Source organism: Drosophila persimilis, unplaced genomic scaffold (assembly GCF_003286085.1).
Source record: "Drosophila persimilis strain 14011-0111.01,24,50 unplaced genomic scaffold, DperRS2 tig00000622-arrow-arrow-pilon, whole genome shotgun sequence".
Taxonomy (NCBI): Eukaryota; Metazoa; Arthropoda; class Insecta; order Diptera; family Drosophilidae; genus Drosophila; species Drosophila persimilis.
Window position 1 is genome coordinate 1,005,039 of NW_020825326.1, and position 26,124 is coordinate 1,031,162.

The 26,124-nt window shown below is 42.9% G+C and overlaps 1 protein-coding gene across 1 annotated transcript; it reads left to right on the forward strand.

The window, feature by feature from the left end:
• The first annotated feature begins 8,053 nt into the window (after positions 1-8,053).
• Positions 8,054-20,346, forward strand: LOC6600163. The gene is made up of 3 exons (XM_026990909.1): positions 8,054-8,373; positions 19,530-19,983; positions 20,194-20,346. The coding sequence occupies exons 1-3, from the start codon at positions 8,054-8,056 to the stop codon at positions 20,344-20,346; spliced, it is 927 nt and encodes a 308-aa protein (XP_026846710.1).
• Positions 20,347-26,124: the final 5,778 nt, after the last annotated feature.

Consider the following 26,124-nt stretch of genomic DNA (forward strand, 5'->3'; position numbering starts at 1 on the left):
TGTTTGGTAAAGACATGTTTAAACGCAAAATTGTTTTTCCAACGTTTTTCCCCGATTTTAATACGTTTTAGAGATAAGGAACCAATCACCTATTTTTGTATACGATACATTTTATTTTTTGCACGGTTTTTTCAGGAACCAATCTACCGTGTAAAAACAGAATTAGAATATGTACATACGTATCTAAATACAGTATGCAAAGCAGTGGACCGCACGTCCCTATCTTATGAACATATGTACATATGTATGTAGGTCTACACGAACAATGTATGTATGTACAACAGTAATCATCATCAATACAACAACATTTTCCGTCTTTTTTGTTCTAATTCACGGACTCAAACACACTGCAAAAAAAAACATATGTATGTATGAATGGCGTACCGACCACTGATGTAAATCTATCAGTTCATTTTTATACCCGATACCCAAAGAGTATACGGGTATATTAGATTTGTGGTGGAAGTGGATGTGTGTAACACCCAGAAGAAAGCGTCTCCGACCCCATAACGTATACATATGTACATATATGTACATTTATTGTACATACATAGTATGTATATTCTTAATCATTGATTCTGATTTAGCCATGTGTGTCTGTCGGTCTTGATAAGCGCCTAGATCTTAGAGACTATAAGAGCTAGAGAAACAAAATTTGCTATCCAGACTCCTGTAAGACTCCTTGGGTCGTTATTGTAGCCAGAAGGAAAAATGAATTTTCAGTAGCTACGCAGCTTCCTTCCACGCGCTTACTCATTCGCACTCGCTCACACACTCTTCCTGGAGTAGTGTGCCTCCTTTGGCGCAGGGGAGTGAGATAGCAACACACACAGACTGAGTATCGGGCTTACATACATACATATGTATGTGAGTGGAGACGTTCCCGCTCGTTTTATTTGGAATTCTGTTTTATTCTGTTTTGCAACTGGCAAAATGCATTGCAATTTGGATGGACTGAAGGACGTGGCTATGTACGTCGAGACAACTGTTAATACTGATCAAGAAAAACATGCTTGCATATCGTTATAGTGCCGAAAGTGCTTCCGTTGCCAAGTTCGGGGCGCGCTAATGCGTCCTGGTGCCCCTGCAAGGGCACGCTAGATACAACCCCCGCCTCTCAATTAACTGAATACGTTACGTTACGTTACGTTACGTTACGGTACGGCTCAAACACGCCTAATGCTGCACAAATCACTTCCAATTCATTAATGCATACATATGAACATGCATGTATGTATGTATGTATGTACGTACACACTAACAGACACATGCATGCATGCGGGCCAGCATAAGCACACACTCAAGAGTCTGAGCTAGAGCGAACCGAAGTGAGGCGCACTGCAAAAATGGGCAAGCACGAGCAAGCACACGAACACACACGCACACACACGCACACACACTCACACATATGTAAATGCACGAAGCGTATGATTGTCGATCGCACAGCGCTATGGGTGCGGTGGGAGGGTGTTGCTTCTGCTGCTGAAGAGTGCCCTTGGCTCATGTGCTGGCTGTGCTCGCTCACTCGCTCGTTCGCCAAATATTTTAAGACTTTTTCACTCAAAGAGAGGGCATTCGGATTTAAAAGAAAGTGTGCTGCAGTGCGCGATGTACTACACATTTAGACTCTGCTCATCCCACTCAATTAGCGTCGCGTTACACCCCACTCCATAACCCAAAAAAAAGTTCGTCCACTGCCAGAATAATTACCGTTAAGCGAACCATTGCCTTTGTCTTTGGCTCTCTGTAACTGTAACTAGCGCGCTTTCTCTGCTTCGGTCGCTGCTTTGTCCGTTTTTGGACAGCAGACGAGCAAGCACGAACGAGTGGTGGGGAGTGCGAGTGTGGAGCATTGGACTAAGCGCAACATTGCCCGCCTCCCCTCCCCCACTCACCGACACTCAAGAGACCAAAAGAGAGTGCGAGAAAAGAAAACAAACTGTTGGCGACTGCTTTCTCACATGGCGACCGAGGGAAGCAGCTGTACTGAGTGGGTGGGGTGGATGGGTGAGAGGGTGTCTGGCAAGGCCGCAATTAATTACAAACTTACCCCAGCTGTCTCCGGCCCCCTTCCTAGCGCAAGATTGTAGTGTGTGTGTGTGTTTTAGTGTATCTGCGGCACGTATCAATGTTAAAAGCATAAACACACAAAGAGTCAGAGAGTGACAGCGAGAACGAGAGCAGCTAGAAAGAAATGCAAATGCTGTCAGCCTTACCGTTATATTATATGTATATTACTAGGTTTCGTTATCCATCTTTCTTTTCCAATAGATTCTGTGATGCCCCTAAGTTGTGATAAGCTATGTACATACCATGTATGTAAATGGTAACCAACGATTTTTATGTTTGATGGTAGGCTTGTAGATGCATATGAATGTACATATGTATGTATGTTTGCACGTATGTATGCATGTACATAATTATGTATACGTATAATCGAGCAATCGCTGCTCTCTGGCCTGAAGGGAATTCGTGTGGACAATGCAACAACATGCACCAACAACTGTGTACCTCTTGGTCGATACGCTTGACAACAGCAGCACCAAGAAAACGCCAGTTAGAAGCAACAAAAAAAGCGACTGTAAAAATGGCAGCGACAAAATGAAGACAAAAAAAATAAACTCAAAACAGCGCAGCTAACGACAATGCCTAAGTCAGACTGTGTGTGTGTTTGTGTGTTTGTGAGTTTGTGAGTTTTTGAGATTGCGAGTGTGCACGCAGTAGCATACCAGACAAAAAAAAAAAAAAAACAGAAATCAACTTAAAATAGAGTCGAATCTAACAATGCTCCAAACACAAGTCATTTCTTAATGCAGCCAAATCCACAGACACATGCATATGTATGTACACATGTACATGCATAAGTATGGAGATACATCCATGCGCAGGCTGACGACGCCGCCGCTGACGCTAAGGCATTTATCACTGCTTGCTTAGCCGACGAGAAGCACTGCTTCTGTGGTCTACTTGGGACGCACCGAGGGCGGCCGCCGCAGCAACAGAACGTCAACCAGCGGGTTGCAGAGGAAGGGAAGGCCCAGCGGCAGCAGGGAGCAGAGCAGACGAAGTCAGAGATGGCACAGCAGGCCGACGAGGAAGACGAGGGCCAGGCGTATGGGAATCATTGATTTTCGTTTATGAGGTTGAGCCAGCAAAAGCAGGCGACGCTCTCACTTTTTATATGTACATGTATGTTCATTCACATGAAGCACAGTGGAATGGAGCCGAACTCAATCGAACAGAACTGACACAAAGCTGCCACACTTGTGGGAAAATAATGGAGGGCTGTGGTCTAGAGTTTTTCTTAGTGATGTTTTACCTCTCTCTTCGTCAACGCAACGTTATAAAGAACATACACAATATGTATGCATGTAGAATATGTACACATGTATCCCAATCAAAAAAGTTTTTATCTCCTAAGTCCCACTGTACTCCCCAAGCGCTGACTCTGCTGCCAAAGCAAAGAGCGTCAGCCACAAAGAGCACGCGCTCATAGGAAACAAAAAGAGTGTGAGAGAGAGAGAGAGAGAGAGAGAGAGAGTGCGCTAGAGTGAGAGAGCAAATTAAACTTAAATATGTTGTTATTGATAATTAAAGCGTGCTGCCAGCCAATGCTGGAGGGGACGGACTTACTTCTGCGGGAAATTGTTATTGTATTTCCATTTAAACTTGTTTTTTTTTTTCGTTTTGTCTTTGCTGAAAAGAATAAAAGCGCCTGCGACGGTTTTTTGTGGGGGCTGGCTGGCACTCAGGCATGCCACGGATGGTCACGCAGCGAGGCAGTCACAGTCATCCCTGCCGCTGCAACAGTTTCATTTTCACTCAACCACAATCCCCCTCCTTGTACAACAATGGTGTGGCAAAAAGCCAAAAACGCGTATAAAAACTTACAAAAACAGCAGCAAAAACAAAAGAGGAGCAAGCTTCGATTCGGGGGCCGAGGCATTTGATACCCTTGCAGATGATATTTGTATGTGTACATTCTTCTAATTTGTATCTTATTTGTCATGTTCATTATGAAAGAAACAGATACAGATTGTTTAGTTTCGGTCGATTATCGTGCAAAACACCAGTGTTGTTCTCACAAAGACTCGTTTTTCGACCTATTTATGTACATACATATGTATGTATGTATGTATGCATATAGATATATATATATGTATATATATATATATATATAGATAGATATACAGATATGTACATATATTTAAATACGTATATCTGTACAAAGTATTTTAGTTAATTGATACTGTTAGTCAGACGAACTTGTTCACATACAGTTTCTCTTATAGAAGAATGTAATGTAAGGGAATGTGGTACTGGTAACAACAAAAGAGGCAAACATTTTACTTTTGCTGGTATCAGAGGGCTTCTAATCGCGTTTAACCCTAGATGGTCATGCAATAGAATAGTATACATACATACATATATATATAAGGATCACTTTTATTAGTTGATAGTTTTAGTTAAGTCAGTTTTAAGGATTCAAAAAATAGTGATCGGGAAACATTTTATGGAAATGGGTTTTTGATTGACATTTAATTTTTTTGGAGCGGTGGACTTTTTGGGGGAAGTGCCCATATATTATGGGTCCTCAATTCGACCTTCATTACTATCATCTGCTGAAAATAAAGATACCCTTCCCAGTATAGAACAGAGGGTATGTACATACATACATACATATATATGTACATACATACATACATACTTATATTCAAGAAGAGAACATCTCGAAGCAAAACCAAAACAAAACACCAAATTAATCGCGGTGATTTCTTAGCGTCGTCGTCGTCGTCGTCGTCGACGTCAACGCTGTCGTCCGCAGGTAGCCGCGTGCCTAAATGTACGACACTGTGTGTGAGCGTGTGTGTGTGGATCGTATTTATTTTCTCATTTCTGTTTCTGTTTCATTTCATTTTTGTTTTGCTTCAATTCGTTTCAGTTGTTCCGTTATCGAAAAGCAAATTGGAAGCAATAAATATTTAATTGTTTGTTAGCTTTTTGCTTAATTACGTAATTTGAATTGATCTTGTATTGGAAGAAATGCAAAAGACAAAGGCGGCGAGCAAGAAAGAGAGAGATAAGACGGAGAGAGAAAAAGTGAGACAATGAGAGAGAGAGAGAGAGAGAGAGAGGGAGGGAGAGAGATTGATCAGCCTGATAAGGTGTTTCCCCTTTTTCAGGGGAATTTCATTTCCTGATAAAGAACATTATTTGGGACCACCATTTTGTTGATGAGTGTGTCGTCCCATAAATAACGGTAACAATCATCCTCTCTGACTTAATAATACTCGTAGTACAAAGATCGTGTAATGTAAACACACCGCCCCACTCAAAACGAACACACTCATGAACTCGCTTGCTCGTTCGCTCTTGCTCATCTTTGTTTGTCTCTTTGTTTGAGTGAAAATTTGCATTGTCTCTTTGTGTGAGAGTCACAGACACGCATACTCACGCCACTCTCATGGCTGCCAAAACTGACCTCAGAATTGTTGCTGGGAAATCATTCTAAAACTGTATTTTGTCGATGAGTTGGACGAGGGGTAGAGGTATGGTTGCTTTGAGGCGTTGCTCTGATACTTACATACATATGTATACTGATTTTGGTTTTGTTTTGATTTGTTAATTCTTTTTACATTCGCAATTTGGCACTTGCTCTTTACCTTCTACTCGCTCTCACACTACCACTATCTCTGTTCATGTGCGAGTGTGTGTGTATCTGCTTAGCCTAAAATCAAAGTGAAACTATTGACCAGATATCCCGCTTTGGCTAATTAGACACATGGACGCAACTATAAAACGTTGATGTAGAGAAAAGTGTGTCGTCTCCTCTGTGGAGACCAGACCACCTCCACAACAATGAACGGTGGGCCCAAGGGCCGCTCACTTTTTACATAAATGTAATAATAAAACGTCAAACAAACACAAAGAGCGAGACGGAAGAGGGAGAAGAAGCCAGCAATCGCATACAGAGAGACGATGAGGATGTTTACGATGGAGGGGAAGAAGTGTCAGGTCAGAGGCATGGGACAGTGACGAAGAGCAAGAGTCAAAGGAGAGAGCCCTCGTGGAAAAGATGACGATGACACAGTGGCATGAGTTAGATAGGAAGAAGTGACCGTGGCTGGTGATGATAAAGAAGAAGACACGGTCGGTGAGGAGAGGGAGTTTCAAGAGAAAAATAAAGAGTCGGTCGAAAAATTGTATGTAATTGAGACACTGGCGAAAGATGACAGAGCAGAGCAGAATAGTCGAAGAAAATAGACGCTGGAGCGCGTGCAGCGCGTGCCAAAGCCTTGCCCACCCTAACCTTCTCCGCCACTGGCCCACCTAGCAAGGCAGCCGTTTTGATGGTCAAAGGCTCGCGTGTGCTTGCGTTTTGCTTCCGTTACATATGGACACACGTACACAGCCAGAGCCATGCGGTGCCAAAATATTTTGCGCCACTTGCATATCCCCCCACACATGCACATACACAATCGCATGCATATGTTTGGGAGAAGCCGCTCCGGCACGTACGCCATATCAAGATGCGTTGCTCTCTTTATGTTGTGCCCGAGGTGTGGTTGAAAGGGGGTTGGTATAGCGTTCTCTTTCACAATGCGCTCTTTAAGCTACGCCGAACAAGAGACGAACATCTGTACATTGCCTCTCCGTTGTCGATTTTGCTCTCTCTCCAAAATGTTGCTGTGGCCGTCCGCGTGTATGTTCCTAGAAAAATGCCACAAGGTAAGTAAAGAAAACGGGTACATGTCGCTGGGGGCTTTACCAAGTTATCCATACCTTTTTGTACATACCCAACAGACGTGTTACAGCAACATTTAAGCAGAAGGAAACATTTGCAGCCTTGCAGTGCAACCGGTTTTCAAGCAACATGAGTCAGAAACATGCATTGGGCACATTGTAGCCGGAAAAAATATCTCACAAATTTGTTCGAATTTGTATCGAAGGCCTGTTGTTCCCCTTTTTTTTTGGGACTGGACTTGCTCTCTTTTTCGTTGTGGATTTTTCATCGCAGCAATGTCCCTACATTTCATACTCACTTCCGTTTTCTTACGTATTATGTTGATGCCGAGAAATTAGCTACATTGTCCCACTACATTGGCAACATTCCATGCACAAAAGTTGCGGCAACACTAATTTGTATGAGCCATACTCATTTACCGAGAAAACGAGCAGCATGTCCCGCAACATGGCCACGGAACGGGCAGCATGCACAAATTTGTTCGCCGCGGACGTGTAAACAACACAGCCTTGTCAAATTATTTTCTGAATTCAGAAATTTCCGTTGATATATCCCACTAAAAAATATTCATATCAACAGTGGGGAAACTCGGGGCCGCGACAAAAACAGCAAACAGAATTAATGTCGTATTTTTTCTAAGTCGCGACCTTTCCGAGTGTGCTGCAATATCATCACCATCGGCTCCCCGGGAGCCCCTAGTTTCACCAACAGCCTGGAGTCGTCGCCAAACGCCAAATCAAGAACAGTTGGAATAAAAAGGCGACTGACGAGAGAAAGATACTGTAATGTTTTTTGTTATTTTTTTTCACCGTTTTGAATGACTTTTTGTGCCAAAGAACTAAAATTAAATTCAAAAGTCCTGGATTATTTTGAATTTCTGCAAAAAAATAAAAATAACAAATATAAGAAGAGCAGCAGCAGCAGGAACGCTAACCTAACGGTAATAAACAGCAAAGTGAAATCTCAAGCAAAAAAAAAAACATTCGTGGGCAACGGCGACTCTTGCTCCCACTCAGACTGAAGAAGCAGCAGCATCACAGCGTCAGAGGAGCTTAGCTCATTTACGTGATGCAAAAAGTTGCTTCCTCATAAATACAAACAAACGACAACCAAAACGCCTTTGAACAATTTTTGGTTTGCCTTGTCAGCATAATTGCTGCAGTTTTAAGTCACTGGCAACAGCAGCAGCGGAGCAGCCGATAAACCAAAACATAATCAAAAGTCTTCAGCAGAGAGAGAGAGAGAGCGACTCTCGCACGCTCAACACACACTCATAAACACATATAGCGAGAGCAATAAAAACGCACAATGACCTTGCCAACCAATACAAACGTCGCAGCGAATGGCGGCAGTGGCAGCGACGATGACTCGGACATGTTCGGCCCGCCCCGCTGCTCCCCGCCGATGGGCCATCACCATCATCGATCGCGCGTGCCGATGATTTCGCCGAAGCTACGGCAGCGCGAGGAGCGCAAGCGGATCCTGCAGCTCTGCGCCCACAAAATGGAGCGCATCAAGGACTCGGAGACAAATCTGCGGCGCAGCGTCTGCATCAACAACACCTACTGTCGCCTCAACGACGAGCTGCGACGCGAGAAGCAGCTGCGTCACCTGCAGAATCTGCCCAGGTTAGTGTCAAGTAGCATATCGTACACACACGCCAGCAGACAAGTAGGCGTACGCGTAGGTGTACGGTTCATGATGAACTCTGAACTTGGGGAGCGATTAATTTGCCAGTGTGCTCTTTAAAGGTGCTTGTGTGTGTGTCTGTGCGTGTGTCTGTTCGTGTGTCTGTTCGTGTGTCTGAGGGGGTTCGTTCCTGTGGCTGCAGGAGGTGGCAACTGCCCTTTTCAGCAGTGTCAAATCACAGACCAATGGCCAGGCAGGATTTAAACCGACAGATATCGAAAGTGAGATGATTTCGAACTGCCACTTAATTGTAGGCAGCACCAGGAACTGCTTCAAATCGATGAAAGGTTCAACTGTGAAATTTCTCTGAGCAAGTCCTACTTGCCAGCAGCAGTTCAGTGAGTCAAGATGGTCGTGTTACATCAATGAGATGATGCAATCGATGGACTGAAACCATGAGGCGCTTAATGCTGTTCCCAGGATAGTACATAATTGAATCCGAGAAATGGTACGAAGGGATGTTTACAATTAATGACAGAAAAATTCAGTGACGTAAATGTAAGGTTATAAATTCTGCTGCAGCATTATTAAATGAGTTTTTGAGCGGTTCAGGGGTTGACTTGGGCATTTTGCAAGACTATTGCATGCCTGTTTGTGCGGCAAGTCTCCAAATTAGCAATCAGTTATGTTTACGGCATAAAAGGCACGGGTTTCGAAATTATGTTTGGACTAGTTTCATCTCTCTCTCAAAAATGATTTCAGTATGTACAACGCAGTGTTTTTATGACGTTCTATTTATTCATGGAATACTCCTGTTGGGATTACAGCCACAAACAGTCGGCTGTCGGGTGATGCAACTGCTTAGCCGCTTTGAAACAGTAAATGGCTTGAGCAGTAAACCAAACCCGATTCAGCGCACCGCAGTAGTATATGGCTTCCACAAGGACTTGTGTTCCTCTGCCACCAGCCTTTTTCCTCTTCTCTTTCGCCCATCCCCCATCCTATTCCACTTCCACTGCTTTTCCGTCTCTCATTTACCTTAGTCGAGTATTGCAATGTTGCAGCAACATCCAACAATCGGACAAACATAAACGAATACAGAAACACACAAAAAACATTCGCAGACGCAGACACCCGTTTGCACCATACACACACACACACGCACACACACACACACACACACACACAACAGCGGCGGCGGCGGCATATTTCATAGCGAAGAAACATTGAGGCCAAGCTCAGGCCGCCAGCCAAAGGCAATTCGAGCAAAGAAGTACGGGCAAAGCTAAAGCAAAATAAAACAAAAAAAGAGCAAAGACAGGGCAAAGCCAAGTATGAGCAAGACAGAGACGAAGCCACATAGACAATGCAGTATAAAAACAAGAATGAAGAAATCAAAGAAAAGTCAAAGCAACGACACGACAAAGCAATGGGCAAGCATGGGTATGACACAAAAACACAAATCAAAGACAAACAAATTAAGAAAAAGAGGCGCAAACACAAACACAAGATGGTATAAACATATAAACACCAAAGAAAAACCAAAACTACTCAAATTTTATCCCAAAGTAAAAGCAGAGATAGAAAAGGGGTGCACTATAGTAGAAGCGAAAAAGACACAACTATAAAAGGAGAGCAAAGACACACCGAATTAAAAACAAAGAAAAGACACATCAAAGCGGCAAAGGGAAAAGTCAAGCGAAAACCAAGTAATCAGAAAAAGACACACGAAACAACTACAAAAAAAAAAAGCCACAAACGGGCAACCGAAAACAAAAAAACAATAAAAAAACAAAAGCCAACAATCGAAGAAAGAGTTGTGCGTTTCTTGAAATGTTTGGTATTATTAGAAGGCTGAGTTGTTGTTTGTTACGAGCTTAAACAGGGCCAATCAGATAATAGGTAGTACGGTGACCAAGAATCAAGAATTGAATCAAGAAAGGATAGGAACCCAATGCAAACGACGCATCATGAAACATAAGCAAACACGAATCGCATGGGAGTTTGATTATATACATACATACATATGTACATACATATGTATATCCTCGGCAGATCCACAGATCCCATTAGAGATGGGAGGCTTCTTATATCTATGTACATAAGGTAACTTCAGAGTCCATAAAATAATAGGCAATGATCTCATATGTGTACTCAGTATACCAGTGGTTTCTGCTGCTGCGCTTCCGCTTTGTGCCTGTTGTCTACGCACGCAAAAGCACTACAAAACATGTGAATGTATGAGTGCCAACGCGTTGCAACGTTAAACGATTGTTTAAGAAGGTGCTGCTCCATTTGCTTATCAGGTATCCCCCGCCAGGATTGAGTAATACTTTTTCTGCAGAGTTCACTCAGAACTTGTGCGTACATATGTATTGTATGCATGTACATTATGCCTACATTACACGACATACACGACAAACGATACTCGCGTGCGTATGATAAATCATCGTGTGTCTGTGAGCTTGTGGTCATAAGTTCCGTTTTGTGGTCGTGTTGGTTCGTGCCTTGAAAGCCCAGTCCGCGGTCCATCTCTAGCAACCACACATATGTATGTATGTATATGTATGTATGTACATACATACATCCCATGGATGTTGTTTTGTTTTTCTTTGACTGTGTCTATCTGCCTGTGTGTCTGTGTCTGTGTTCGTGTTGTGTGTGTGTGTGCGCACTAAAGAAGCGTAGCGCTCGTTGAAATAATCACGTTCCACTTGCAACAAAAAGCAACCACAATAATAGCAGCAACAACATACTCTAGGCAGTAGCAGCGCTCTCCTAGCCAAATCGCAGCAGTGGCTGCAGCTCCGAACCTTCACATATCCAAACACACACACACACACACACACACACACACACACATACATACACGAGCATAAGTGTGCCTGCCTGTGTATCATTATTTTTGTCTTGTCTTTTATGCACGTCCATCGCCATCGTCGTCGGTCGCTGCTGCGTCTCTCTGCGTCTCTGCGCTGCAGCTGCTAAAACATTTTGGCCCACTCGCAGTTGTTGGCGCTCTGCTGGCAGAGCATAAACAGCAAAAGCAGCATCGCAGCTTTTTGAACTTTTCGTTTAGATCGTTTCGGTTTATATACATATGTATATGTATATGTATATATACATATATACATATATGCTGTGTGTGTATGCATGTGCGTGTGCGTGTGCGTACATGGGTTGCTGGTTATTCCATTTCCTTTACCGTTAACTTTCATTCACTGGTTGCTGCTGCTTCGTACTTCAGCTCCTATTCTGCTTCATTTCCAATTCCTTCTTCTACAGACATTCCTTCTTTTTTCGTCCTTATATTCTTCGTATTCTATTCCCTCTCGCTCATATTCCCTAGCCCTTACGGCTTTCTTCATCATATCCTTTGTCTGCAGATTGACATTAAATTCTTTGGACTCTTTTGATTCCTCCTATTCAGTCTCTTTTCCTCATTCGTATTATTTTTCATGCTCTTCCATCCCTCTTGTTTCTCATCTTTGCCCTTATATTCGGCTGATTCTGCTCTGCCTTACGCAGAGCGGTGGAACGGCGGTGGAAAAATTGTTAGCTACTGGCGCTTACGCCCCTGGCCGTTCCTAAGTCATCCGACTACTTGCCCACAACACCTGTTCGTGTCGCCTCTCTCCATCTCTCATATTTATATTTATGAATGTATGTACATACATACATGCATACATATGTATGTACATTATCCGGCAGCAACAGTGGCAGTGGCCACCTTTGGCTTTCTTTTCTCGATCGCGCGCCGCGCCGCCAAACGATGGAGAAAACAAATAAACAAACAACAAAATTCCGTTACACACGCTTTAAGCTCGGTTTTGTTTTTGCTTTTGCAAAGTTAATTCCACCCCGCGTTTCCTTCTGGACAATGCCTCGCTTGTCTCGACTGTCTTTGCCTCTCCCTCTCCCTCTCGTTCTCCCTCGCTGCCACGGGCGCTTCAATAGGCAGGCAGCGCGCGCTCTTTCTCAACCAGCGTCGCCGCGGCGTTCGTGCGCTGGGTTTCCGTTTATTTGATATACCCTGGACTCTTGTCGAGCACAAGAAAGGTACATACTATGTACATATGTATTCAGGTGACGACCAGAATTAAATAATGACTTACATATGTACATATATTGTAAATCAATGTCCTCCATCATCTGCTCCTTACAGACATATATATGTATTTAATTTTCCGTTATAATCGAAAGACTCGTCTATAGTGTTTCATTCTTGTAATTTTTGCCTCGTTTTGCTTGGTTTGAAATGTTTTGCACCCCTCCCCGTCTCTCTCCACCTCTCTGTAGAAAATGCATATTCAGGGTGATGTAGTTTTCATCCAGCAATCGATAAATTAATTACATAAAGTGGAGAAATCGGAAGTGGAGAGCCAGAAGTTGAAAAATGTGGAATGGATCGAATAGCATGTTCCATTTGAGTGCTTAATTGATTGGCTTTGACGGTAAGAAAGAGCTGGCTTTGTCGTTGCTGTCGCCTGATGATCGAATGATCGAAATATTGTTTTTAATTGTATTGATAGCCAATTTATCGATAGTTTTCCTCGGGTGAACAGTCCCAGCTTCGTTTTATCTAAAACAAGCCCGGATTAAATGGGATATCGACGGTCCATCCATCAAGGCTATGCGGGCCCGATTCCCTTAAAAAAAGTAATTGTGGTCTAAAACGCTTGAAATAACGCTCAGAAACAACAACAACAGCAGCAGCGAGACGCTCTTATTCAATCGCTTACCAAACTTCCTCAAATCTCTAGCCTAGCCGTGCTCTACACTGTCTTAACCATCACCACTCACCCGCCCCATCCCATCTCTTTCACTCACTCATTCACCAGACAACTACTGCCCAGAGCTGCTCACCAGCTTGCTCTTGCTCTCCCACTCCCACTCCCACTCCCACTTCTTCGACTCTTTTGTGCTCTATGCTCTTTGGCTCTCACACACTGGCAATAGCACTGGCAATAGCACTGGCACTGGCACTGGCACTCACCCATAGACGACAGCTTTTTGTGTAACCCACTCAGGCCGCCCCGTTTTGCGGCGTCGTCGTAATAATTTCGCGACTGCGATGACGTTTTTACAGTTTTTGTTGTTGTTTGTGCTGCTGCCTTTCTGCTGCTTTTTCTCTTTCTTTTTCTTTCTGTTTCTGTTTTTTGTGTTATCTTGTTTGTGTCTGTGTCTGTGTCTGTGTCTCCTGTTGTTTCACTCTGTCACCGCCAGGCGATGCAAAGAAGTGACGGTTGTTGCTGTTCACCTCATCTATTCGGTAACGCGAATTGCACCACAAAACAATCAAATCCCCCCCCCAAATCTTATCTCGCTTTGCCTCGCAACTGCATTGAGTGAAATATTTAGAACAATTCGATGAAACAACGTCTGTGAGGGGGTGTAGGGACGGAGATAGAAAAGAGAGGAGGAAGCTGTAACTGAGAACTGGTTTTGATCTGTTATTCTTGTTGTTTTATTACAGCCAGGATAATAAAAGGAAGTTTCCGATTCCCATTTTATAAGGGTTGTTCCGTGGAGCGGGTATTCGCTTGTATTCGGGATGGAATATCGGCTGGACTTCCACCTAGTCAGAGGATAGGCACGTTTCACTCTCACTCGATTATCTCGCTATCGAAATAGTATGTACATATGTATTATGTACTATGTACACGGAATGCAAATGACGACGACAAAGTCATAAAGGCGGTGAAAGATGTGGATAGAGGGGCGGGCGTGGCTGTGGCGAGCGAATGGCTTGTCGTCAAGGTTTTCCATTATTTCTTATTTTTAATTGAACACAAATCTCCGTAGCACACATTGCAATAGGCGACTGGAAACGATGCGGAACGTTGAACACAACATCGAAACGGAGACGAACCGAAAACCCAATGGAATTGAATTGTTGCATTCCACTCCAGTCAATGCGAGTTCAATCCATTGACGAGGTTGCCAGAGGCATATCTACATAATATGTACGGGATACTTCGGAATTAGGATGTCTTTTACACGAAGCCGCCTCTCCGGCTTCTTCGTGGCTGGCAATCCTTATATTAGCTCTCCTTTGCCCTTTTCCACTATTGGGATTCCCTTCCTTCCTGCCTTCCCCCACTGTTCGCATACAGTGAAAGCGTGCGTCGCTCGCTCACTCGCTCACTCGCGCAATGACCCCCAACAGCGTCCTACATTCGCGATTTTCCCTCGCACAGCTTAGCTTAGCACCGCACCGCACCGCACTGCACCACTGCGGTGCTGCCTTCAAGCCACTGTCTGCCTGCCATCCCACCCACCCGCACACTCCTACTTGGCCAAGCTCACACACTCACATCACCATCCCTCCTTTTTCCGCCACCCTTTGTGCTTGTGCTTCTCTTTTCTTTCGTTGCTTTTCTACACTTGTCGTTTGACAGCATTTCTTCTCGGTTTTCCACACTCTCACTCTCAGTACTGCTGCTTCCTTGCCCCCCACTGGCTTAGTGGTAGGGTACTTCCTAAAAACTCATTCCTAACCTAGAGGTTAACCGCCGAACCTCAATCTCAGTACCAAACTCTACTTAATACTACTCTCTAAACGCACTCCACTCCTCCTCTCTTCATTTTCATCATCTCTCCTCTCACCTCTCACCTCTCACCTCCGATTGCAATGTATATACATGTGCACATATGTATGTATGTATGTATGTATGTATGAATGAATGTATGTATGAATGTTTGTATGTATGTAATTGCTGCCTAGAAAGCCTTGCTTGCTAGTTTTGGTTGCCTTTCGTCCGTCCCGCCTTTTCTAGCAAAAATTCCTAAAAATTCGCCTCTCGATTTGATTAATCAGAGCCCGAAACAAAGGTAGGGGGGAGAGAGGGAACGGCTAAAGAGCCATGAACTGAAAGCCCCTTAAATAAAAATAGGGTGGGGGAGCAAACACAAACATAACGCACAAAAGGTTGACCAAGGGTGGCGGAAGAGGAAAAGGAGGAGGAGAGAGAGAGGAGAGGAGAGAGAGAGGTTAACGCGTAATAAGTATGCCCCAATTTAAGCTTTGATTGGCGGGAAACAGAGTGCTGAGCCGTGGTCTAGGGCGCGGGGGGCGCGGAGAAGCAAAGCAACGGCATATTTCACCGACGACCATCGAAAACGTGCGCAAAACGAAAACACAGATAAGACGGACAGACGGACAGATGGACAGATGGAAAGATGGAAAGATGGACAGACGGACAGACGGGGAAAGATAGACAGACGACGGCAAACCGCCCGAAGGACAAAGAATGAAAAGCGTGTTCTTTAGCTATCCCTCCACCCAAATCGCCCCCGCCCGACCACTCCACCTAAGGATTGGCCAGTTGTCGCCTGCTTATCGGTCGCACGCCTCATACCCACATTCGCATACACAGAACAGCCACACGAACATGCATGCTGTTCAGGGCATGGCGGGGTAGGGCAGGGTCTGGTCTGTCTGTCTGTCTGTCTGTCTGTCTGCCTTTCCCAGTGTCAAAGAGAGTCGACAAAATAGCCGATTGGTTTCTGTTCGCAAGTGTCTCTCTCCAGCTATCTCCCTCCCTCGCCCCACAAACACAAACAGCCACATGCCCATGCCCATGGCTTATTATGTCACGATCTACAATGTGGTTGGCGTCTTTGGAGATTTTATGTACATCACTTGTCGGCTGTGGGCTCTGGATTGTGGATTGTGGATTGTGGACTGTGGACTGTGGATTGTGGCTCGTGGGTTGGGTGTATTCCTCATTTCTGACTCATCCAGGATGATCTCTTCTATTATAGTCTTATAAAAACCACAAAAGCGAATGCGTCATGGTGGGTCGGGAGACAGGCAGGGAGGGAAATGTGTGTATGTGTGTGTGTGTGTGTGTGTGTGTGTGTAAATATTCATATCCGAAGTCAGTTCGCAGAATTGGTCGATGAGAAAACAAAGCTCACTGTCCTGAAGACTAAGTTGAGTCGCCGAGATAATACAGTGGACTTTAATAGATCTAGAATCTAGATCCAACCGCTATCAAGATCTTATCGCTCGGGTCTGATAAAGTTCAGTGACGACCAGTGGATTATATGTAGCAGTACATAATGTATGTACATACCTCACATCATTCCACCTTTAATATCTTTGTAATCGCACCCCACCTCTCCCTGATTTCATTTTGCTGTATGGTGGGCATTCATTGGTAGCGAGGCTCATATCCAAGCACACCCTACATTCACAAACACTGCCACTGCCACTGCCACTGCCACTGCCACTGCCACTGTGGGCACTTGTGCAATGCTGGGCTCTCTACTCACCTTCAGCCCGCTTTTCGCCCCCTTTTTCCAGAGGCTCGTCTTCTCTTCCGGCTCCCCAAAGTCCCCTGGTCTTGTCTTCCTTTTGGCACCTCATTTGGTTGGTCAGCCCGCTGCGCTGCTCTTTGTCTGCATGTTCGTCTCCGACCTCCCTCGTCATCATCTACATACATACATATGTACATACATACACACAAACATATGAATGTACATAATGTACGTCTTCGTTGTGGGCTTCGACTGTGGCTTCAATTTGGAGCTGTTGCTTTTGCTGGTGCCTCGGCTGCTCCCATTTTCTTTTGGCCATCCATCATTTCAAGTTAACGGTGCGCCTACCGACGACCAGCCAACAACAAGCATTAAACGCAGCAAAAGCAACAATGAAACTAACACACTTTTTTCGCTTGCTGGCACGCTGGCTGCCGCTACCTTGCCCTCCACCTGTCCTCTTGCTCTGTCTCTCTGTCTTTGCCAAAGTGTATTAAGGTGCAAGGTGAGGCTCTGCCAGAGAGAGGCTCGCTCGCTCTCTCTCTCTCTCCCTCTCTCTCCCCGCTCTCTTTGTGTAATGCATTGAAAGTGGCTGAAGAAAATATGCAACTCGATTATGGGAATGCCTCCTCTTTTCCCCTTTTTCTATGTCTACCACTGCCACTGCCTTTTCCCCCATTTGTTTCCTCTTCTTTTACCTCTCGCTGTCTGTCCAACACACTTTTTCTTCTTGTCCCTCCCCCCGCCCGGACACGGCTTCTGTTGTACGCTTTCTGTTTTTTTTTTCTTTCTATAAGACGAGCAATTTTGTTGTTTTCGTATTTCGCTGCTGCTTTTGGTTTTGCTTCTTCCTCTCTTTCGCTTTCTTGTTGTTGTAAAGATTCCTCTATACTTTCGCTTTTTGTGTGTTTGTGTTTTTTGTTTTTGTTTTTCTTGTTTTTGTATTTGTTTTCGCCACAAACCTACAGCATGTATGTATGTATGTATGCATGTAGCGCCTGCCCACTTTCCTTCATCGCACCCTTGAAGCGTACCCAGGGCATACAACCACCGTTCCAGCACCTCCCTGCTGCCGCATTATTTCTGTCAGTTATTGCTTGTGTTGTAACTGTTGTTGTTGTTGCTGCTGCTGCTGCTGCTGCTGCGTTTGCTGTCTCGCTTTAATAGTCAAAATTGACATGCTCTGCTGCGTATTTTAATGCGTGCTCACCCCACCACCCCACCATCTGACCCCTCCCCTCTTCCACAACCACCTGCCACCTGTCACCCGCCACCCGCAACCCGCCACCCGCCACAGTGCCACCACGCCACCCATCAGTGCGACTTTTTCCTCCACACAGGTGGAGGTCCCTTACTTTTGACCCTACACTGAGAGGGTACTATGATATTTTCTGCAGATGCCGCCTCGGGCATCCCTCCTCTCTGGAGGATCGAAGGACCATTGTGGACCAAATCTATGGGCCTGACCGGCTGCTTAGTGGGCTGATCTCCACCGGATAAACTATGGAAATAATGCCATAGCCTTTCTTTAGGGCTCTTGCCAAAGGAAGGGAGCTTTCAGGCGCTTGCTTACTTCTCTTCCTTTTCCATGGACAATTGTGGTATCTTTTTGTTGTTATTTGTTGTTATTTAGGATAGAAAATATTTAGTTTAGCCAGGTAAGGACTATTTTGATTTCGTTGGTTGATTGATCAATTCATGTGTCCGTTCGGCTATGGAAAATTTGTACAGCAAATTAACTTAGCTCGCATCATTGGCCGAACGTGCCCGAATGTCTCAACTCTAGGGGTACTCTACATATATGAAAACTATGAAATGTACATTCGTTGAAACTCTCAAGCGTTACCAATTGCAGGCTGCCAAGATCGAAATACTACAGATAAATCCCATCAATATCTGTGAATTCAAATTAGATGTTTTTTGGCCTGTTTTGATTAAATTCAATAGGGTCGTAGAATAGAATAGTCCATTGGCCAGCAGGAGAGTATCAACAACTTCGAGGCGCCGCGGTTGCCTTTCATTCGTTACTTCTTCGAACTTGCTCAACCTTCCCGACTTCCCCCGGGAATTCACATATACATACATACATACCATACATACATTTGATGGGTGGGGGCGTGGAATTTCTTGGTAGACAGTTGTTGTTGTTGTCTTTTATTGAAGGAGAAATTAACTGAAATTTACTTCGCTGCTGGTCACCAAAGCCACGAACGGCAATGCCGCAAACAGTTGGCCCAGTTAATTAAAAGCAGAGACCCCAAAGTTCTCTTGTATCGCCATGGCTCCATTACCTCTTACCCCATAGAACCGCCCTTACCAAGGAACCAAATAAACGGAGCTGATGTCAGGCGTCAGGTTTTCTGGGAAGGAGAAGGTGTGGGGGGAAGTTGCAAAATATCGGTGTTGAGGGGGGACACTGTTAATGGGAAGAACGTTCATTAATTAGAGGAAGTCGTATATCCTCGATAAGCTATTGATGGGCTATCGATTTGTGTTGGTATGCTCGATACACTATTTGTACGTATCAGTAAAAATCGATTGCATAGCAATCGATCATAATAATCGATAAAAAGTACGATAGTTGATAAACATCAGATTAATATCTCTCGTCGGTATCAAATGGAAAACGGCCTCTCTTCATCCTTCTTTCAATTGAAATTGAAATTGAAATTGAAACTGAAACAGAAACATTGTAGCCATGCAGCCATTTACATCCATGTTTTTTTTAGTGTGCTTGTGGCCAACTCTTGACTAACTTTCCCTTCACTTTCTCTCTTTTTCTGTGCAGAACTGACGGCCGAAGTCCGGAACTGGCTCGTGAGAATCTCTTCCAGCCAAATATGGACGATGCTAAGCCGAACAACAACAACAACAACAACAACATCAACAGCAACATCAACAGCAACATCAGCAACGCCAAATCCCAATACGGAGACTGCTCTTCCACGGGTCGCACCATGTGCTCCATTGAAAACCAGCCGATGCGCCAGCAGCCGACCACTCCCGCATCAGCCGCTGCGCAATCCGCCACGGCGGTCGTCCGGAAGCGAAACCTGTCCAGCAGCAATCTGGTGAACGACCTGGAGATACTAGACCGCGAGCTGAGCGCAATCAATGCGCCCATGCTGCTCATCGACCCGGAGATCACCCAGGGGGCGGAGCAACTGGAGAAGGCCTCCCTCTCTGCATCCCGCAAGCGAATGAGGAGCAACAGCATCAGCGAGGACGAGAGCGACCGGTTGGTGCGTGAAGCCCTATCCCAGTTCTACATACCGCCGCAGCGCCTCATCTCGGCTATCGAGGAATGCCCCCTGGACGTGGTCGGACTGGGCATGGGGATGGGCGTAGGCATGGGCATGGGCATGGGCATGGGCATGGGCATGGGTATGGGCATGGGTATGGGCATGGGCATGGGCATGGGTATGGGCATGGGAATGGGCATTGGATCGAGCGCTGGCGCCTCCATGGACAGTCCAAACAGCAAGCGCAACAAGCTGTCCGTCGACCACCACCACCATCACCATCTCGAGCTGGACGATTTCGACATGAACCAGAACCAGAAGGACTTTGAAGTGATAATGGATGCCCTGCGCCTGGGCACACCCACGTCTCCCAGCGTCGCCAATGACTCGTGCGGCCAGGCAGCCATGTTGAGCGAGTCAGCGAGTGTGTTTCACAATCTTGTGGTCACCTCGCTGGAGACATGAAAGTATCAGTAAATCCCTCTGAAAGATGAGGACCAGTACGCTGAGGATCGGAGAGCGTAGAGCGTAGAGCGGAGGAGCAGACAAAGAGTTAGGTTATGTAAGGTTATGTACAAGTACACATACTCACACACACACACACACACACACACACACACACACAAACATCTCTAGGTTATAACTAGCATCTAGTGAGAGCGAGCGAGATGCCAGTATTACTCATTGCGAGCATATGGGGCGCCCTATGATGGCCACAGAGAGAGAACCAGCCGCGAGCAGCGGTATCTTGCGGATTGTACAAAGAAACATCAAATATTTTAGAAGATAAATCAAAGAAAGAGCGGAAAAGAAATAGAAAGTAGGAAGAAGCAGGAAAATAACTACATTTAGAGAGAACATAGAACAAATGGAGACAACAAATGAAAAAAGAGTATAACAAAAATCAAAGAATTTGTAGTCAAAATGCAAAGAAAGAGAAAGAAATACAAAAAACAAAACACACATAAATTATTTTTTTAAAGAGAGTAACAGAATTGTAAGCTTCATTGTATATCTCCCTATAAATACATACATACTTAAATATATCTCCATTTAGATAAGACAATAGTTGGTTTCCGTTTTGGTTACGCAGAGAACTCCATTCAGCATGAACTTCCAATCCAAAACATTAAGCAATCGAATCAATCAAAGGCCAAGCACATTCCAGGGTATGCCCAGTAGATGTTCCGCTTCCCTTTCTTTGCACCCATTTTCCACACGCTGAGATGTCCTTGGAGTCTCTCTCCTAGTTCCTGAACTAAACTGAACGTTGTTCTGAACACTATTGTTTATTTTGTTCCGTATTTTTAAAAAATATTTTATACAACAACCAATTTTGTATATATCTCAAGGATATACATATACATATACATATAAATAAATACATATGTATGTATGTGGACATATATGGATAAAAGACGTTATCCTAGTCACTGAATTCAAGCGAAAGAAAACAGTTTTCGTGAAAAATAGCCCACAAAAAACCACACAAAATTATAACAAAAATGGTTTCAATTGTGTAAATTGTTAAAAAAAAAAAACAAAACAAAATAAGAAAGAATTATTTTTTCGAATTGGTTTAGTTTTACTATAGTTTTCCCCCCAATTTTTCAACAAAAAATCATCACGAGATTGATTATAAAGGAAAATGTTCATGTTCGAAGACACCTGCAACAATGTTGATTCAAAATGGCAATTTAAAAATTAAAATGAGATAAAACCAACAAAAAAAAAAAAAAAAAAAAAATACAAAAAAGTGCAATTAGAATTTTTTAAATGTGGAAGCAAGCCTCAAACAAACAAACAAACAAACAAAAACAAACAAAATTAGAAAGAAAACCAACTAAAGTGCATTCAAAACAAGATTTAAACGAAAATCAAGCAAATTAATAAAATCTTAAGATATATTAATTCTTACAGAAAAATGAAGCAACAATATTTATAAGGTAGAGAAACAAACATTTTTTCTTCGAACAAAAGTGAGATGGCTGTGATAGAATAATTAAGTTTTTTTGACTAATGAAAAAGAAAAACAACCACAAATTGTTATTAAAAGAAAAGAAGATTACAAACCAAGAAAAAAATTTAAAAAAAAAAGAACAACAAAATGTAAATGCAGAAAATCATGAATATTATGATCTATGTATAAAATTAACATTTAGTATTAGCGAACAAACAAAATATTTATAAAGAGCAAGAGGAAGAAACGAGAGAGTTGCACTTTCTTTCCGAGCGAAGAGACAGAGAGGATTACTCTCTTGTGCAACTTTCGCTCGCCTGGCTTTCATTGATTTTATATACATACATACATATGTACATATTTGTATACAGATGTATAAATAGTGTTTTTTTTTTGCGAATTTTCTATTAGTCGCCTCGCCTAAGCTTTCGATTTCGTTTCTCTCTTCCGCGGTTTTCTCGCGTTTGTTTTCATTTCACGTCTTTGGCCTAAACAAAATCGGCTCTGTTCCCTCAGAAATGTTAAGGGTATAACGAGAAAGAAGTGCAGAATGGGGGAGCCCTACGTTCCTAAAGATCGATTTGGCATCGATAAAATACAGCAACAACCCCATTCGAATGCGCGAGGAGCAGTTAAAGTTATATGAAGCGGTTGGTCTGCCAAGAGTATAGTATCAGGGACATGAATAGGAGGGAGCTATACAGTTTGCCCCCTCCACTAGAGATCACTGATCCCATAGAGCTATCCAATCCCCATACCCAGAGCATACCCAACACCCTTAGACTCTGTTTCAAATTTATCTCGGTTACCTAATGAATTATTTTGTTTAATTCTTAAGTTTTTTTTATAATTTTACAATTATGCTTTAGTATTAAATACGATTACGACTATTAATATTATTTTGTGTTATCAACTAGCAGAATTACTGAACCTATGTACGTATATCTAGAGTGAACCTATGCATATGTATTTCCATTTTTAGTTAATATTCCTATACATATACATACATACAAGCATACATATAGTACCCTGACCGATCCCCTATATTGGTCGTGTTGCGGATCCACTAGCATTCAAAAAGCTGCGCTGCAACGGCAAAATAAATTATACAAAAACAAAAAATTACCAAAAATAATGTTTATTTCTTTAATTTGTCAGTCGGATGTTGAATATACAGATGCACAGTACATGCATGCATATACGAATTAGTGCTTTACAAGTATTTACTCGATTGCTGGTTGACTTGTGTTTTTCTAGGTATTACATCAATTCTACATCAATTGACAATGTCTTACCAAAAGGCTGTGTCCTACGATAAAGCTTACCTAGCTTTGGCACGTACATAGGTATACTTTTCTTGGTTTTTGTTTTTCCTGATTTTTCATCACTTTTCTTCGACGAATTTTCTTCGATTTTCATATCCGTCTGTTCCTCGTTTTATTTTCTGCCTCATGAAATCATTGCGTTATCGTTTCCCTGGCGCTCCGTGAGATCATCCGAACTTTGTGGCTGTCTGTGGCTGCTGACCTAGCTCAGGGCCAGGCTGGTTACTTTTGTATTGTTTATGCATTTTTGGGGGTCAACATTTATTGAAGAGCAAAGTGAGCGACAAAACAGAGCACACACTCACACAGAAATGTTCCGTTGACTGCATTCCGTTTTAGAACACATGTACTATGATTTCTACACCCTATTCAAGGGCATTATTATTATCACCTGAAGCCTGCTACACAACCCTTAGTCGTAACCTCAGATCTTTCCGCATTTGCCAGCCGAATCGAATAAGCTTCGATACAATGCGATACCATAGCTTCGGCCTCCAAAGTTAGCCTTTCCTTATTTTTGTTGTTGCTCTATTCCGCTTTGAATGCCAAATTTTTGGATTGCTGAGCCAGCGACGCACTCCGGTTTATAGATGGGTCTTTTGCCTCGCTTTTTGGCCAATGCCGCACTCGTTCATCGCACTCTTCATCGCTCGAGCTTGAACCCAATCGGGAGGAGAGCTGCGTTGTTTTCTTCGCTCGTTTGGCATTGAGATTGAGCTTCATCAGTCTGAGTCTGAGGAAAATATCTATATTCTATATCTATATTCTGGCGGATCTGGGGGAAAAACGAGGTATAAACGATACAACAGAGCGTTAAGTTCGATGAGGGAATTCAAATAATATACAAACGTATAAAATCAATGCGATAATGCGGTATATAAAACTGCCAATAATGTGATTAACTCCAGAACTGGCTCAATTGAATTATTGATCGGTTTCTACCAAAATTGGTCAAAAAATCTCAATAGATACATATGTAACATCAATAATCCGCTAGTGGCCTTATTCGATCAATTTTCGTTAGCATTCATTCGATATCCGACTTCATTCTATTCTATCAATTTAATCTCATGATAAATGCGCTTAATCTATTAAAGGTTCCACAAATGGCCTTATGTATGTATTAAATAATTGTTACTGTTAGTTGGATAGCTGCGCTTTGTGCGATTAATTACTTTAATCTGGACCGGTGACTGGTGCTTTCCGATATTAGATGCTTTCGAGAAATGGCTGCATTCGATTATCCACCCACCTCACGCCATATAATTAGTAATTGTAAGCTTATTTGCTATATTATCCCAGAAATTCCGCATAGAAACGCATTTTACCAAAAAACTATAGAATCAAATCGATCAGAGGACAAACATTTTCCAGATGGTGGATCATTGAGGGAACAAAGAGCCTTGACTTCTGCTTAAGACTTATAATTTGCCAACTGAATAATACCTCTTAATCTATGGACCAGTCGCTAGAATATACATACATATGTACATGCAAGTGCATGGGTATGAGCATGTGTATGTACATATATGCAATATCGATCAATAATTAATTTTTGTATTGATAGGTAATAGTATCGAAAATCGGAAAACGCGCAAGCTTGGGCTTGAACAAATTATCGTTTCATTTCCGTTTTGAGAAAACATGCGATATATATAGTATTTATTTATATATACATATATATATATATATATATGTATATATATATATGTATGTACATCCATATATGTATATGTAAATCTGTAGAGCTAGTTATTGCTGACCTAAGGCTACATAAGTGCTTTTTAAAGAAATATATAGACCGCAAGAAACGAAGAAATCAAGAAGTGGCGGCGAAGGGGGACAAGAAACTTGTATGTACGAAACACAATATACAGAACATTCACACTACCACATAAAAACATACATGAATAGAGGATAGATCATATATATTCATACATATACATACATATACATAAACATATACATATTCAGACATATATACATAACTGTACTAATTTATTTTCCGTTGCGTTTAGTGTGATAATTGATTAGCGAAGGACGTAGGAGAAGGATTTGCAAATAAACTATAAGAAAACCATAAACCAATTCCATGTATACAACTTTACTTTTGAGCTGGGATCACAAATCGATTCATTTGTTCATTACATGCATTAAATAAAGGATCCGGTATCGAATGGGATCATCAAATAAGTATATGTATATCGATTGGGGCGATTGATAAAAAATTCGAGCTGTGGGATTTCCAGTTATGTGCACATATTTATATCCGATTCGTTTCCGATCTTATATAGTACAAATATTCTTGATAAGCATGAGGCCAGATGACACTCTTGTTTGTGGCCTCCTATGATATCACACTGAACTGTAAGGACGAGTCCAAAAGAAAGCAATGTTTCATCAGATACGATGGGGTCAAATTTGGGTCAGATCGGGTCATTATTACAGTCAGAATGAAGAACAAAATTTCCCGTGACAGACTTGACTCAATCCTACGTGCTCGATCTCTATCGATCACTGAGATGGCGGAGTGAGCGGGATATGCATAACGGCTAGATGGTACTTCGTTGGTGGGAAGATAGAGAAATTCAAAGGAAAAGTATTTTGGTACTTAGATTATTTTCATTTCATTTAGTATAGAGTATAGACGGAGTGCAAGAATATATCGTACATATGTATATGTATACTGCAGGAGGCACGTGCCACTCGCGTTCTAACTCGGTATAAATTATTTCCGTACGGTTGTACTCGTATTCCACTGTCTAACATTCCACTGTCTTTCTGGAAAAAACAGGAAGGTTGGCGAGACCAGATAGATAGATACTCGTAGACCAGATTGGCGAGACCAGGAAGTGTGAGCGAGATACTTTTCTTGTCTTTACAACTGGGAATTGCTGTTGTTGCACCAAGAAGCACAAAGCACCAACACCAACAAAAGTATTCCTTGTGTTTTTCAGT